The 14,532-nt window shown below is 42.9% G+C and overlaps 1 protein-coding gene across 6 annotated transcripts in view; it reads right to left on the bottom strand.

Annotated features, from left to right (window-relative positions):
• The window catches only part of LOC133354982 (clathrin coat assembly protein AP180-like), a 142,253-nt gene that overhangs the window by 84,851 nt on the left and 42,870 nt on the right, over positions 1 to 14,532 (bottom strand). For 5 of the 6 annotated variants that reach the window (XM_061572221.1, XM_061572231.1, XM_061572240.1 and 2 more), the window contains exons 4-9: positions 14,125 to 14,227; positions 11,043 to 11,136; positions 9,278 to 9,389; positions 7,084 to 7,190; positions 4,796 to 4,837; positions 1,632 to 1,712 (exon numbers count right to left, since the gene is read on the bottom strand). In XM_061572221.1, coding sequence (XP_061428205.1) covers positions 1,632 to 1,712; positions 4,796 to 4,837; positions 7,084 to 7,190; positions 9,278 to 9,389; positions 11,043 to 11,136; positions 14,125 to 14,227 — 539 coding nt within the window. The remainder of the gene's footprint in view (positions 1 to 1,631; positions 1,713 to 4,795; positions 4,838 to 7,083; positions 7,191 to 9,277; positions 9,390 to 11,042; positions 11,137 to 14,124; positions 14,228 to 14,532) is intronic. The other variant, XM_061572257.1, reaches the window with a different exon arrangement.

Here is a 14,532-nt window from a genome sequence, read left to right as displayed (position 1 = left end):
ACTAATTGAAACAGCAGCAGCACCATGAGACTACTGTATGCCAGTTTCGTCCTTCTTAGGATTCATCAGCACAATGTAGCCATCATTGCAGACTGCTGCATTAGGCCTCGAGGGCTGTGTGTGAACAGGCCCTCCGCTGATCACTGTGGGCAAAGTTTGGCACCGACTAAGGATGATAATAATCCTCATCCTGTGTGTAGCACCGGGCAGGGGTCACAGTAAGATTGCAGAGCGGGCTGCCATGATGCTGCCAGGAGACACACGAATTGCTTTGGTTTAAGACGAGGTGGAGGCACTACATTGTGACAAGGAGTAGAAGCCTGCATCATCATCATCATCAAAGCCAGGAAGGGTTGCTGTAGAGCTTCTGTCTGGTTTTGTTACAGCATGCTGTGTATAGGCAGGATAATGAGCAGGGGAGCGATGCATGGAGTGGAAAGGATGACATAGGGGAAAACAAAAACCTGAGACAGGCACACAGATACAAAGAGCTAGGAGAGACAAAGATAGGAGAAACAGAGGACATGGAAAACGCAAACTTTCACGGAAACCAACAGAAACACGAGCAGAACATGGACAAAGAGACAGAGAAATGTAACGTTTCAGAATCCTTATACAAAACTCGTTTTTTGTAGACATCACTGCCACCATCGCCAAATCTATACAGCCAGAACCTATTCCCATCTCATACACTCACGCTAAAAGTACCCACAATAATGGATGTAAATCTAAATAAAAAACAATTAATCATTAAATTAAATACTGTGAGGAGCACACAGCACCTGTTGTGATGACACATTACAACCCGGACCCCGAGCACCGCGCCAGCCTACCAACTCGTGTGACAAGGTCTCAGGATTTGGGGCTGCTTTCATGCCCTGACTGGTGAAGAGCGACAGTGATTCTCAAAAATCCTGGCTGTACTTGTCCCCTGGGATTTATAGAGAAGTTGGGATCCCGATGGGGAGTCCGAGTGCCTCTACGTGTGATCCACATAAACAGGAAGAGCTACACAGAGTTTGGGCTTGGCGCAAGTGGTGGCGATGTCATAAAAGGAAAGAGAAATACAGATGAAGGGACGTGGAGAGAGCCTTGAACAGGGAAATAGATAAACACAGATGGAAACAAGGAGAGGGGGGGGGGGTGAAAAAGAGATGGAGAGAGACACGGAGAGAGAATCAGACATGGGAGATTAATTTAGAAGCTTGTCACACACCCCCTTGAGTCATCTCCCTTTATTTAGTTGCTTACGTCACTTTCTGAATGGTTAAACAGTTACCCATACGGCTTTTTTTCTAATAACAAGGGAAATGTTTCTGGCAAGATGGTGCAACGCAGCCTCCAAGGCACTGGCATTTGGAGGCACGTGGGAAATGAAAATGTTTAAATCTCAGGATGTAAATGGTTCGGCAGTGGGCGGACCCAACGGCAGGTGGGAGACTCGGCCACGCCACTGCGGACCACTCACCGCAGGCAAGATTGCTGCCAACACCAAGCATATGTATGGGAATGCGGGGGGAGGCAGGGGGTGGGGGAGAGTTTGAAGGGCCACCTATTTATATGCACAGCCAGCAAAAGAAGCAAAGCATCAGAAATCTACAGCAGGTTGGCACAAGTACCACTAATATTACCGTTTCAAAGGTCAGCTCTTTAAAGGGGGACTCCTTTGCCCCATGGAGTTTCAGATCATGCAGGACTTGTGTGGACAATACCTTTGCATGGAACACATCCACTCGCATTAATCCATGCACTGATTTTTATCTACACCGATACAACACGAGCACAAATCAGGTAAATGTATCAATTAGCTTACAGACCTTTAATTGGTCCTTTAAAAAAAAGTGCTTTTACAAAGTAAGGCAATAAGATATCTTTATACAGCGTGCACATTCATAGACAGTCTCTTCTAATCCCTTTGGATATACATTTTTTTGTAAAGTTGTTTGGGCGCCTTGGAGGGCTTGAAATGGCCATGTCGCACACGTTGGAATCACCTTCACCGACATCCTGCACTTAAAATGTAGGGAAACTGGGAGCAAACGAGCTTCAAGTGCCACAAGTGTGATAGCCTCCGCTCAGTCACTTGCGACTATAAACACTTCGGCACAAAAATAGCTCATTCGTGGGTTAACACATTTGCGCTATCTGCAGATTGACACAAACCAACCCGCCCTTTGCGGAGCAAGTAGGACGGCCATGCAGAGGAGGGGTAAGTGTGGCCATTTGAACCGATTCCTAGAGAAGCAGTGCAATGATGAACTCTTCCAGAGCCATTCTGAGATTGATGCTGCCTCCTAAAAGGAGTCTCCTAAAGAATTAATCTCATGTTTAGTCATTATCATTGTTCCATGTGTTTACCCAAAAACGCCTCAACCGTGCATCAAGACTTTTTTGTAGGATCCTGCCACGTTATTGCAGAAGAGGGTGATGTTGCTGCTGTGCATAATCCCTAATTGAGTAATTTTGCTGATAACTTCAGCATTGGGATTTATTGGCCAATACCAGTTAACAATGTATGGCTCTTTAGTTTTTTTTAAATTTTAGCTATGGGAGGAAATCAGAGAACCTGGGAGGAAACCCCTGCAGAACAGGGGGAGATGGACATACAAACGCCACATAGAGTGGCGAATCAAACCCAGGGATCTCTTGATGCGAAGTGCCGGTGTTAACCACTGCTGCCCCTCCGTCCTAATTTAGTGACAAAAATGGCAATAAAATTTGTAAAATATCTAAATGAAAAATAATTGCATGGCTAGGATATGATAATACAGACTCGTGACACCACCTCAAGGCCAGCACACACACCCACACATCGGTGGCCTCCTTCACTTCACAAGCCTGCAGTAAGTGACAATTCTTCCTTGGCCGTTACTTCTAAGCACCGATGCTAGAAGTTTTATCCAAAGAGCAGGATGTACCGTTGATAAAAATACGTTACATTGGGGAAAGTAAACGACATGTCTCGGACCGTGTTCGTGAACATAAGGCAGATCTGAAACACGGCAGGACCAATACTTGTGCCGTGGCTGATTATTACTTTAATGCGGCTGGCTCACATGAAATCGATTTTTCCAAGACGATGGTACTTTGCAAGCCGACTGGCTATCAACAAAGATTCGTTCACGAAGCCATCCATATATACAGACACAATTTGAACCGACAAGACGGTTTTAAACTCAATCATTGGAAATATGTCATCAACCACTTTGGGTCATGACTTGATTTGTGTTTTATTGACAACCTCTACCGTCAGCAGTGTGGATGGGTGTAGCGAGGTGCAATGCCCCCCCCCCCATCTCTACCCCCCTCTCTCCCCCTATCTCTACCCACCTCCCCTCTCTCTCCATCCCCCCTATCTCTACCCTCTTCCTCCTCCCATTGTCTAACACACTCGCTTTACTCCTACTTCTAGTGCTTTACTCCTACATTAGCACTGGCTGCCCCGCCCATGCCGTTTACGCCACACAGCTTTGCTCACTTTGAAAGGCCTTATAAGCAGTTGCATTTGGAGGCTTTCCCCCTCTTTTCTCTCCGCCTGATGAAGACCGCTGGTGTTGCGATCGAAACGTCGTGGTCTTTTGCTTTTATTTTTAATTTTAACTTATTTATATATATATTAAAAAATTATATCTACGTGACTTTACCTCAAGAACCAAGAATATGCACTACTACTACCACTGGGCAGCATTGCTGCCACGGTGGACTTAAACAGTTGGATAAAGGGCTGGAATATAACTTGTGTGGCGCTACAAACTTTGCACGGCAGTTCACGGTCACCTCATGCGGAACATGTTTTGGCAGCTAACCAAAACGTACCTTTAAAAATAGCTTTCAAAAATATCGACGATGACGGTATTTGACGTTAAGTAATACATATTTTGCTGACCATCTCCCGGCACGCCTCCTCCTTCGCTTTATTCACAATGTTCTCGTTATACACAGCCCTGCAGGCGTGAGCCGTATTAGTTGGGAACGTGGCTTAGTTGAGAACTTCCAACTGACAATGGTAACCCGCAGTGAGCAGTTTCACACAAACGCCCCAAGGGATGTTTCCCTATAATTTGCCATCCAAAAGTTTCGAGTTGGGGTGGCAGGGGTAATAATTAATATTACCAACATTAACACTGTGAATAATATAAACACCTCGGTCACAGGCTGGCAGAAGTGCCGATGATGTCATGTCAGCCATGTTGCATATCTGTCAACCCCTTATCAGTGCCGACCTTATTACCGACCAATTAAGACCATATTGGTCACCCCATGCCCTTGTAAATCTCAACATTCATCCGAGAAAGTCCCATCACAAGGGAGAAACAAACACTTTTTTTCTTTGTCCGTATTGAAATGGCTGTACGCTGTATGGACCTTAAAACTCACTTTCCCTTCACAAGAATATGGTACACCGTATCGGTTGGCAGGTACGACGTTGTATGGGCGTTGGGTTGTCTTTCTCGCAGCCGATTGGCCGGTGGAGTGGGAGCGATGATGTAATCCATAGCAACAGCTCTTCCGCGAGTGAGAGTTATGATCTCACTGCAACATCCATATTTACTTTGACTTACGATATATTTTCTCTTAGGAGGTTTAGGATCGTACTGAAATCACAGCCTGCCTAAGGATCTCGGCAAAATTCTCAAGTGTCGTTTAGTCACAAATTAGTGCACAAAAAAATCTAAAACGCGAAATTTGGTTTCCATTTAATTTGGATAAATGTCAGCTCTGAGAAGAAAAAAAAAATGTCAGTATCCGTGCCACGTAATAATCCTTTCTCTGTAGCAAAGCAATGTGTACGCACCTGTGCAATGTCCGGAATGTCTCCCTTGTCAATTCCAATTTGCTGTAAAACATTATGAAGAACATTTTACACGTTATTAAAGATGTGAACAGCATAGCAGAAGACAAAAATTGTTATCTGATAACAATACATCGTGTTACGTTTTTAGACTTTTTATACGATTATTCTTTGGGTCTTTCGGTAAAGTCACGTAGATAGGTTAAATTAATAAAAATTTATAAAAATATACAAAAGCTACGACGCTTCGATCACAACACAAGCGATCGTCATCAGGAGCCTATCTACGTGACTATACCGAAAAACCCAAAGAATATGAATTCCTGCAGTCACGAAAGCTTTAAGTCAAGATTTTTATCCGATTGTTTATATTTGAGCTAGAATTTCCCAATTCATATTTTATGATAGTGGAACATCTTATGGCTGCTTGGATTTTTGCAACAATGAACATCTAAAACAGATGGATTTTTTTTCCCCAATGTTATGTTATATTCAAATAATTATTTAAATAAATACAATACTTTACACTAAACTGTTCAATAATGAACTCCATTGTCCATAGAGCCATCAGAGGCATAGATAACCACACTGCCTTGTATCCATGGGCGTTGGGAGTAAAGTCTGCATTCCTGTGGCAACCCAACCCAACAGATCCCAGGAGATGCCAGACTCTGGAGTTGGGATTCACCGTTTGAGCAGAGTCAGACGTTTCAGAGGCAGGCCAACCCCAGAATCAAATACGATGCCGTGTGTCAACACGGAAGCGAGATGCATGCCGTGACATTTTGAGTCTTGCCAGTGTCAAATCACAAAGTGGAAAGTTAAGAAATTCCTTTTTGTAAGGATTAAAACTTAAAAATGTAAATTTGAAATAAATTCAAAATTATCTGTGCACAGAAGGTGGTGTTGTCTATGTGCACATGCAATTCTAAAGCCGTAAACGTGTACTGTACTTATCTGTTGTGTGTAAATAGGTAAACCCATGCAACTTTTGACACTGTGTTCTGCCTGGTGCATTCTGGGTTAACATTTTTTACATTTGACGATTATTTTACAGACATTTTCTAAATAAAAACAATTAATCCTTCGTGCCCATCAAAAAACACATTCTGGCTCATCGCTCTCCAGCCTTATACATCGGCCTTGCACCTCTGCTTTTTGGCCATGGTAAGTGAATCGGATGAACCAGTAGCTACAAATAGTTTTTTTGCACCATTACACTTTCAATATTTCGTTCATTATTTCAACAAAGTTATTATTACATAGATATTAATTTTGTTTAAATATAAGTCAAAGGTTTTTAATTAAGGATATTCTGTCCTATTTATTCATTTATGAAGTATGTTTACACATCACCATAACTGGAAAGTCTGTTCCCCCATTATGCCCACCAGAGGTCTTACTGCACATTTTGCTCGTGAAATAAATATTTAGTTCAATCACTCATTTATGCTTGTTGACCCAGGAAAGCCATATATGTGCATCATATGTAATATATGTGCATGGCCTACAGCTGTAAGCATGATAATCCTGCCTCCAGATAAAAAATAAGTCTCATGACCCTGATTTAGCGCACAGCAACACAAAACGTAATGTTTTTTTTTACTTTTAAGATCACTTCAGAGCTTGGACTGCCGGCAGGGAGAGCTGGGGAGGGAAGCAGTGGGCCAGGCCAATGGGGATGACACATCAGGGGGCCAAATCTCAGAGCCCATCGGCTCAGAGCAGCTCTGTGGGCACCCGAGCCCTGGTGCCGCTCCTTGGCCGGCACAGTGCGGACCCTGGCAGTGGCGGCGATGGCGTTAACGAGGCATTACTCCAGGGGCACAACGATGGGGGGGGAGGGGGGTATACCTGCGGTCTACAATGAACCAATAAAACACATCTGACTATCGAATGAGTAGAGCTTAGTTCCACCCCCTCTGAGGAAATCCTAGACCGATGGACATGAAGCAAGACGCAGAATAACTAATTGTAATTAATGTACCTTTAAAGTACTGTCACTGAGACTATATTCTTGTTAACCCAATACACGGTGCAACTAAAATAATATATCGTTATAGCCTACATATTATTGTATACGGGATTCAAAACATCCATTGAAATAAGGAGTTGCGCCCCTGTATTACCCCGTTAGGAGAACACCCAGAGTCTGAACTCTTGCTCCATTGTCGGAGGACACCTTGAAGCTGATACAGTCCTGCGTGTCATCTCAACACCCATTGCTACACACCAACTGTTAATATGATGAGATTTTTTTGTAATTTGTATATAATAGTGTTGCTCCTTACCTCGGCAATCTTGAAAAATTCAGCGACACGTGTCATCCGAGTGAGAAATTTCTTGTAAAGTTCCAGGGCATCCTTGCTTTGCGTTTTCTTCAGCTCAAAGAACTTTTCTGTTCTCACAGACAACAAGTCACAATCCACAAGCTCGTCAGGTGATACTTTATCTTGTTTTATGATGATGATGAATCGCTTTAGAATTGGGCTGAGTTGGGTAACAGAGGATCCTGCCCATTTACTAACAGAATAATAGCACCTAATTTACTCATTACTGAGTGCAGCAAAACAATTGAGCCTCTGCATTTTATTAAATGCAGTGATTACCGAGTTGAATAGCCTGCACATTCAGAACAAGTATTAGCTTAATTACCCAGTTAAGGACAGCATTATGAAAAAGCTATTTTTTTTACGTATTAAGCAATTAAAAGTGTACATGGATAATTAACCAGTCGAAATGAAAGAAACTCATTGGCTAGGGTGCTCTGTGTCATGTGACACACACATAACACAGATAAGCATGAAAATACCCAAAACATGTTGTTTCAGTATTTTAAATAGCCATTGTCATTTGAAATACAATTACACTCAAGGAATGGAGGAGGAATGGAACACATTTTTATTTTCAAGATTGTAATGAGAACAGGACTATATCAATTGATATTAATAATCAACTAAATCTAAAAACTTAACTATTTTTTATTTGACCGGCTAAGGCCCGCTGAGCTATATAGCTCTTTTTCAGAAGTGACTTGACCAGAAATTATAGCTCAACAACAGTGGCGGCTTATCACATGGAAACTTATCGCTGATTCTAAATGTGGGTAGAGACACCAGAGGACCCGCAAAAAAAGCCACGCGACCATGGGGAGAAAATGCAAACTCCAAATATACAGCAGCAGGCGTCAGGGTCGGGATCGAACCCACGACCTTCCGTATACCCGGCGAGGTAGTTGACATCTCGGCACCGTGGTGCCCATAATCAGATCTACGGCATATTTATGGTCCGCTGAATCCGGGAGCCTGGTTTGCTGGATCCCATCATGAATTTTGTTTGTCGCCAGGAACTTATGTCGAAATATGCCAAAGCTTGGGGGCTGCGAGGGCATGGTGGAGGAATGGGCAGTGGAGATGGGTACCCGCGTGTGGCTGCTGTGTGGATTGTATGGGGACCCGCGTGTCGTTGTGCCCTCTTACTTAAATGTGGGAAGTGGTAGTGTAGCGGTTAGCGCTGCGCTCGCCAAGAACCCGACTACCCAAGTTCGATTCCCACTCGCAACCAACAACATGTGACAATTATCTGAACTGGTCCTGGGCCTCCCGAGGTCGACTCTGTCTCATATTTGAGTACCTGGTGCAGTTTTTCAACATCGGCACTCGGGAGGCAAAGGCGGTCAGGCGTTGCTGGCCACCCATCCCCTCGTGTGCCGTGCTGTCCTTCATTGGTGCTCGCTAACAGTACTTGCCCCAACAGTCTGTTAGAGGCTATAGGGGGGATCTGTGTCTTACCGACTAATAAGACGTGACCATCTCTGCTTAATTAAATTAGTACGATACATTTCAATACATTTTGGACAATTATATACATTAATTTTTCTGCAACATATTAACCTGCAATTAAAACCTTTTCCTTATTTATGACATTATCCCAGTCTGTGGGCCTACAAACATTCACGTAAATAACTCAGAAGATGATATAAATCAGAGAGTCCATATCCAAAATGTACTGGTGGATTGTGAGCAATAAATAACAAAAACACTTACAAGCATCCATCTCACCACTAAGAACAAAATAAGAGGTTGGCAATCACGAGCCTTCGAGGGAAGCCTACGGACCTTCTAGTCATATTGTTTTCAAGTTGCACTCTTGTTAAATAAGTAAACCATGGACGAGTTTTGATGTAGGAGTTTTATAAACAGGGTGTGTGAAGAGGAAGAGCAAGGCACGTTGAGGTACATAGGCAGAAAGAGGGGCATGAAGAAAGGAGGCAGAGAGAAACCAACACAAGACCCACAAACACGTACAAAGACACGGAGATGGAGACAGAGGGGAAAAGATTGGTAGGCCAAGACGAGACGGACGCATAAAAAACAAAGGGAGACCAAGACATGCGGAGAAGGACCGGAGGGACGAGCAAAGATGGAGGCAGCGGAGCAATGGGGAGACGCAGCCACAGGCAGCATCGGGGCTGCCACCTCTCACCCAGCAGGTTAATGACCCCGTCGTTGTAGCAGGCAAAGAGACGGATCATGTCCTTGAAGAGCAGTGAGAAAGCAGCGTTAATCACTCCGTTGCTGAGGTCACTGGGGCTTGCCTGTCAGCGACACGCGACACGGGTAGACAGAGAAGCACTGCATTAACAATTGGCGAGTGAGTTCGGGTTATGTTTCCATATACAAAACGCAAGCCCACCCAATTACACATGACGCAAACATGCACCATCCGATTTGCGCAGTTGGCTATGTATGGTATAAAAAAAGTTCAACATACATACAATTGATGTTTAATGGTGATGATTCTTGTTAATTCAGAATATATGTATTTTACCCAGATAATCGTAAGAGCTAAAACCTAAAATATCATAGAATTAGGTCGGAAAACCTATATGGTGTACTATTCTTTAAGGTAGCAAGATGTTAACTCCCTCGCCTGGTATGCAGGAGATTGTGGGTTCGATTCCGACCCTCACCGCCTGTATATATGGAGTGTTCATGTCTCGCTCACCTCTCTCCTCCCGGAGGTCACGTGGATTTTTCTCTGGGTCCTCTGGTTTTTTCCTCCACACTTAGACTCTATAAGCATTTAGAGTTTTTGGCTGCTATACATTTCCACGTGATAAGCCACTTCCTTGAGAACAATCATTTATGGCCATGTCGCTTTTGAAAAAGAGTTATATAGCTCAGTGGGCCTACCCTGGTAAAATAAAAAGAGTTTAGTTTTAATTTAGTTTACCCGGTGCCTCGCCGATCCTGCATGTGGACGTATCTCCGTGTTGAAACAACTCGCCGATGACGCCCACAATGTGCTGTATTACAGAAAGGAGTGCCCAGCATGCGAGCATCGATTTTACTCATGAGAAATTATTCATGTTGTTATATAAAGAGTAATACAGCTATTTGACTCACAATTTCCATCAGAATTCTATTGGCTGCAATTGTCAACCGTCCTTGATGGGACGAGAACCAATATGATGCTTGTCAGGCTGCAGAGACCATCACTTTTGTGGGCAGCAAAATCTGCCGTCTAGAAACAAAATGTCACCCATTTTGGCACCCCAAAGCGAGGGGAGGGGGCGAGTTAATTTGCATTTATAGAGAAGCTAGAAAGCTGAAATTTGGCACAAAGTCAAGATAATGCACATAATCAGAACATTTTAAATGTAAGACTTTGGGCACCCAACAAACACATTTATGCTTGATGCTGGGGTAAAGTAATTAATATATTGCATGTAATTGTAAAAGTAATAATATATATTACTCCCTGTTCCTGTTCTGCAGTAATGTGTCTACTTTATTGAGGCCGATATTGGAACATAAAATAAAGTTTGATTGATTGACAAGTGGTGGTATGCATAACAAAATAAAGATGTTTAAGGTAAAAAAAATACAATTTAAATTACAAAAACGACACCGAGTTTAAACACAGCCATTACTTCAACAGAGCTCCTCAAATTGCCAACCCACTCGCAATGTTCATCCCACTCCACAATATCAACGTTTCTGCGATCAATGCTTCCAAAACGGAACTCGAGAAAGACTTACGGAAGTTCCAAAAAAATCTCATCAAGCACAATAGCTTGAGCCCATTCAGATCTTAACTGTATTGGTCACTGGCTGCAAAGCAGATCGAATCTAAATTTTAATTGTTTGAGTCCCTAACAAAACTACACTGCACACTTTTAAGACACTCACAACACGTGTCATAGTAATCCCGGTTAATATTATGACCAGAGGAATTGAGACATTACATCAAAGTCGAGCAGAGCATCCACTTGTCCTTGCAAGACAGGCAGAGCCTTGAGAAGCTTTTCCACATTCATACTTCTCATGAGACCTTCGTTGCTATTGGAGAGAAGAAACGCGCGCATTGGGTTAGAGGGAAGCGTTGTAACGAAAGATGTCGCAGTAACACCGAAAGGCAGCACCTCACACCAGTTATAGCATTACCCAGGGCGCCCGTATTCCGAAAAGAGCGTGCCGGGGTTATTTGTGCGACACATTTCCCAACATATTGGGAATGCAGGCAGACCTCGGTTCAGCGCTCGAGGTGCGTTTCCCTGAAGAAGCGAACCCGAATAGAATCAGCACTGCATTGTATATATGGGTTAAGTTCCCGACAAACTTATTTCTATCGTATGAGCAATATACAAGGGCTTGATTAGGGTATCGATAACAGCGCGATTAATAATGCAGATGGTAAATATTAATTAAATAATAAACATTACAACTTATAATGCACTGTACTCGAGTGTGTTCTACTGTACTCCTACATAGCAGCGGTGCTAGACGAGGCTGTAGGAGCTGCTCCCAGTCTGGGTCACTCAGAGAATAGCTTCAGAACCTCCATGATCTTAGCAATACCCTCAGTCTAAATTTCTGTGGTGAGGTTTCTTTAAGGTGGAGCCCGATATTCGATCTTGGTCTCATTGAGGTCTCACCTGGCTAGCATTGAGAACAAAAATATACAATTTTTACGTAAAAAAAAGTTTTTTTGAAAGTAATCCTTGGCTGAGAGCGTGCGTCGCTCTCATTGGCCGAGCGAATAATGTGGGCGGGTACGTTTCCTAAGCCACCACTGCCGCGTGTTTTCACTCTTAAATCGCATTACTTAGGTTTTGATTTTAATTTTTCATAAAAATTTTCTCCAGGACAAAAACCACCGTAACGAATTAGCATTCTACAGGGTTGCACTAAGCGAGGTCTGCCCGGTAAATAAAATCATGGCTAAATATATAAATAACATATACGCTCCTTTGTTTAATTATTATGTTCCAGGCACTATTATACAGCAAGCACTGGCTGTGTGGATGTTGATGGGTGCGAGGGTTACAAACGAAGATCACACAGAACCACCCGCTGTGAGCGCTTCTCCTGTGGAGACTTCCCAGATTGAGTCTGGGGCCCATTTTTGGATCAAACCCTGAAATACAAGCTAAAATAACCTCAACGCTCATTCTGAATAACGTTTGCCCTTTGTAATATCACTTGCGTAAGGTTTTCCTTGAAGTCAGATATGCTGCACTCATGGTTCCTCTCCTAACATGGCTGCCATCGTTTATGGGCGGGGGCTGGAGTTTGCCATGTATGCAAATTTCAACTAGCTGAAACAATTATAATTACAGCATGAACTTTATTCCAACATACTGGTGACGCTGCATTGGCTCCCTGTCTGAACGAGCAATTAAGGTGTTAATTTTTTACCAGTAAGGGTTTTGCACAGCACGCCCCAAGATACCGAGTTTCCATTAGACAGCTTGGGCCAAGAGCACTTCCATCCCAACGATGGGACGCTGTTCAATGCAAAAAAGTAATCCAGTCATACCTCGGTATATGACCGCTTTGGAATACGTCGAATTTGGTCTACGTCGTGTTTGACGAGAAAAAAATGTATTGGGATACGACGTCTTGCTTGGGATACGACGCGCTTGCTACAACTTGTATGGGTCGGGATGAGTCACCGCGTACAGTACCCGCGTACACAATACTGTTACGGCTCTAACAAGCCGTAACAGTATTGTGTGGAATGACCAGACGATGTCACACTTCAGGAACATTCTTAGAAGGCAAAAACAAACTTCAATGGACAAGTTTTTAGTAAAACTCAAACCTGGTGAGCCTCAAACAGGCCTAAGTCAAGAAAAAAAAAAGACAGAAAAGAGAAAGAGAAAAAAAACCCATGGAATTTCAGCTTCCTGAAGTTTTAATGGAAGGGGACTCTCCTTCCAAAAAGTAACATCTCCTCCTCCCCTTCCTCACCACCATCCTCGTAGGCTATCAACTCCTCTCAGCAAGGTAACGTGATGTAAAATTATATTTTTAATTTAAATTTATTTTAATTTATTCATGCATTTATTTGAATTTATGTATGATTTTTAGTAATAGGTAGTGTCTAAATTATTTTATACAACCCCATTAATGTATATGCCATATAAAATATAATTTATTATACTCTGGAAGGGATTATTTCCTTTCCCTTTATTTATTATGGGAAAAATTCGTTTGGTATACGAATTAACGACGTATACAGAGGTACCACTGTATTGTATAAAAACTAATTATGCATTGTGGTGGAAGTCTGGTTATACATTTTATTTAAAATAATCATTAACTCGTCTATAGCACACTTCGCATAATGATTCAACGTGCTGAAACACTACACAACAACGCATACGGAGTAGGTTGATATAGGGAAGTGAGTTTGGACAGGAGACATCGCAAGAAGTGTCGGTGTGCGATGGACCAGACTGGTGACGGAATGGTAGCTAGGGGTGGGGTCGTGCCCTTACAAGAGCAACATGGGATGCGGCCCCGCAGGACCATGAGGCGTGGAGACGGTGTGGGGAGGGGCCTTCATCCCGCAGTGGTCGGATCATCGCCGACGATGAGGACTGAATATTGAGAAAGGCCTTCGGAGGAGCTCATGGCCAAATGAAGAAAATGTGTAATTTATACAATGGGTCATTTGTACTTATTCTTTGGTGACCAAGGTAAGACCAAAAATCAAGGTTGTCGAAACTTTTTACGTTGAGGGACAGATTGATGAAGAATCTGAGAGCCATGGGCCACAGATATAATGAATTCTAATCATTATACATATGGTATACAGCATGTAGTATTTGTTATAAAACATTCATGCTATAGTTATATTGCTATCAACATTACGCATCCCGAGTGATGAGCGATGTTTTCTTATTTTGTATGACAAGGTGAAGAGCAACTTTAATCATGAATGATGCAACCAGGGAAGAGGCACGAGGAGAGAGAAATACTCGTAGATGCACTATCTGGAACAGATGAGAGAGGGCAGTAGCCCTCTGTTACCTCACTTACCCCCGTTTAACACGTGTGAAGTCAAAGGCCATCTGTCTGTAGGAATAAGCCTTTTCATTCAGGTATTTGCTGTACCGGCGAACAAAGGTTGACATGTCGTATCCTGAAAAGAAAAAAAAAACATTAACGCAGTGTTACCGCGAGTTAACGCATCGTATGTAATCACCTTTGGGGGTCTCGGCTCTCCTACTCAACAGCAGACAGGTGCCTTCAGGCTTTATAAGGAAAGGTTTGAGGACACACTTAAAGAGCTGGGCTAGGGTTTTGCGTGTGCTTATTGCCAACTGGTATGAAATCACCACTTAAAAAAAAAAATCGAGAATGTTTTAAATCGCAGGTTCTATTATGGGGTATGGCAATACGTTCAAAATCCCGCACCTCCGATGAGCACGGTTGTGGTACATATGG

The sequence above is a fragment of the Lethenteron reissneri genome, chromosome 6 (assembly GCF_015708825.2).
Source record: "Lethenteron reissneri isolate LAM-NWPU_2019-01 chromosome 6, ASM1570882v1, whole genome shotgun sequence".
Classification (NCBI taxonomy): domain Eukaryota; kingdom Metazoa; phylum Chordata; class Hyperoartia; order Petromyzontiformes; family Petromyzontidae; genus Lethenteron; species Lethenteron reissneri.
Note: the sequence above shows the minus strand (reverse complement) of the source record. Positions and strands in the feature narration are given on the sequence as shown.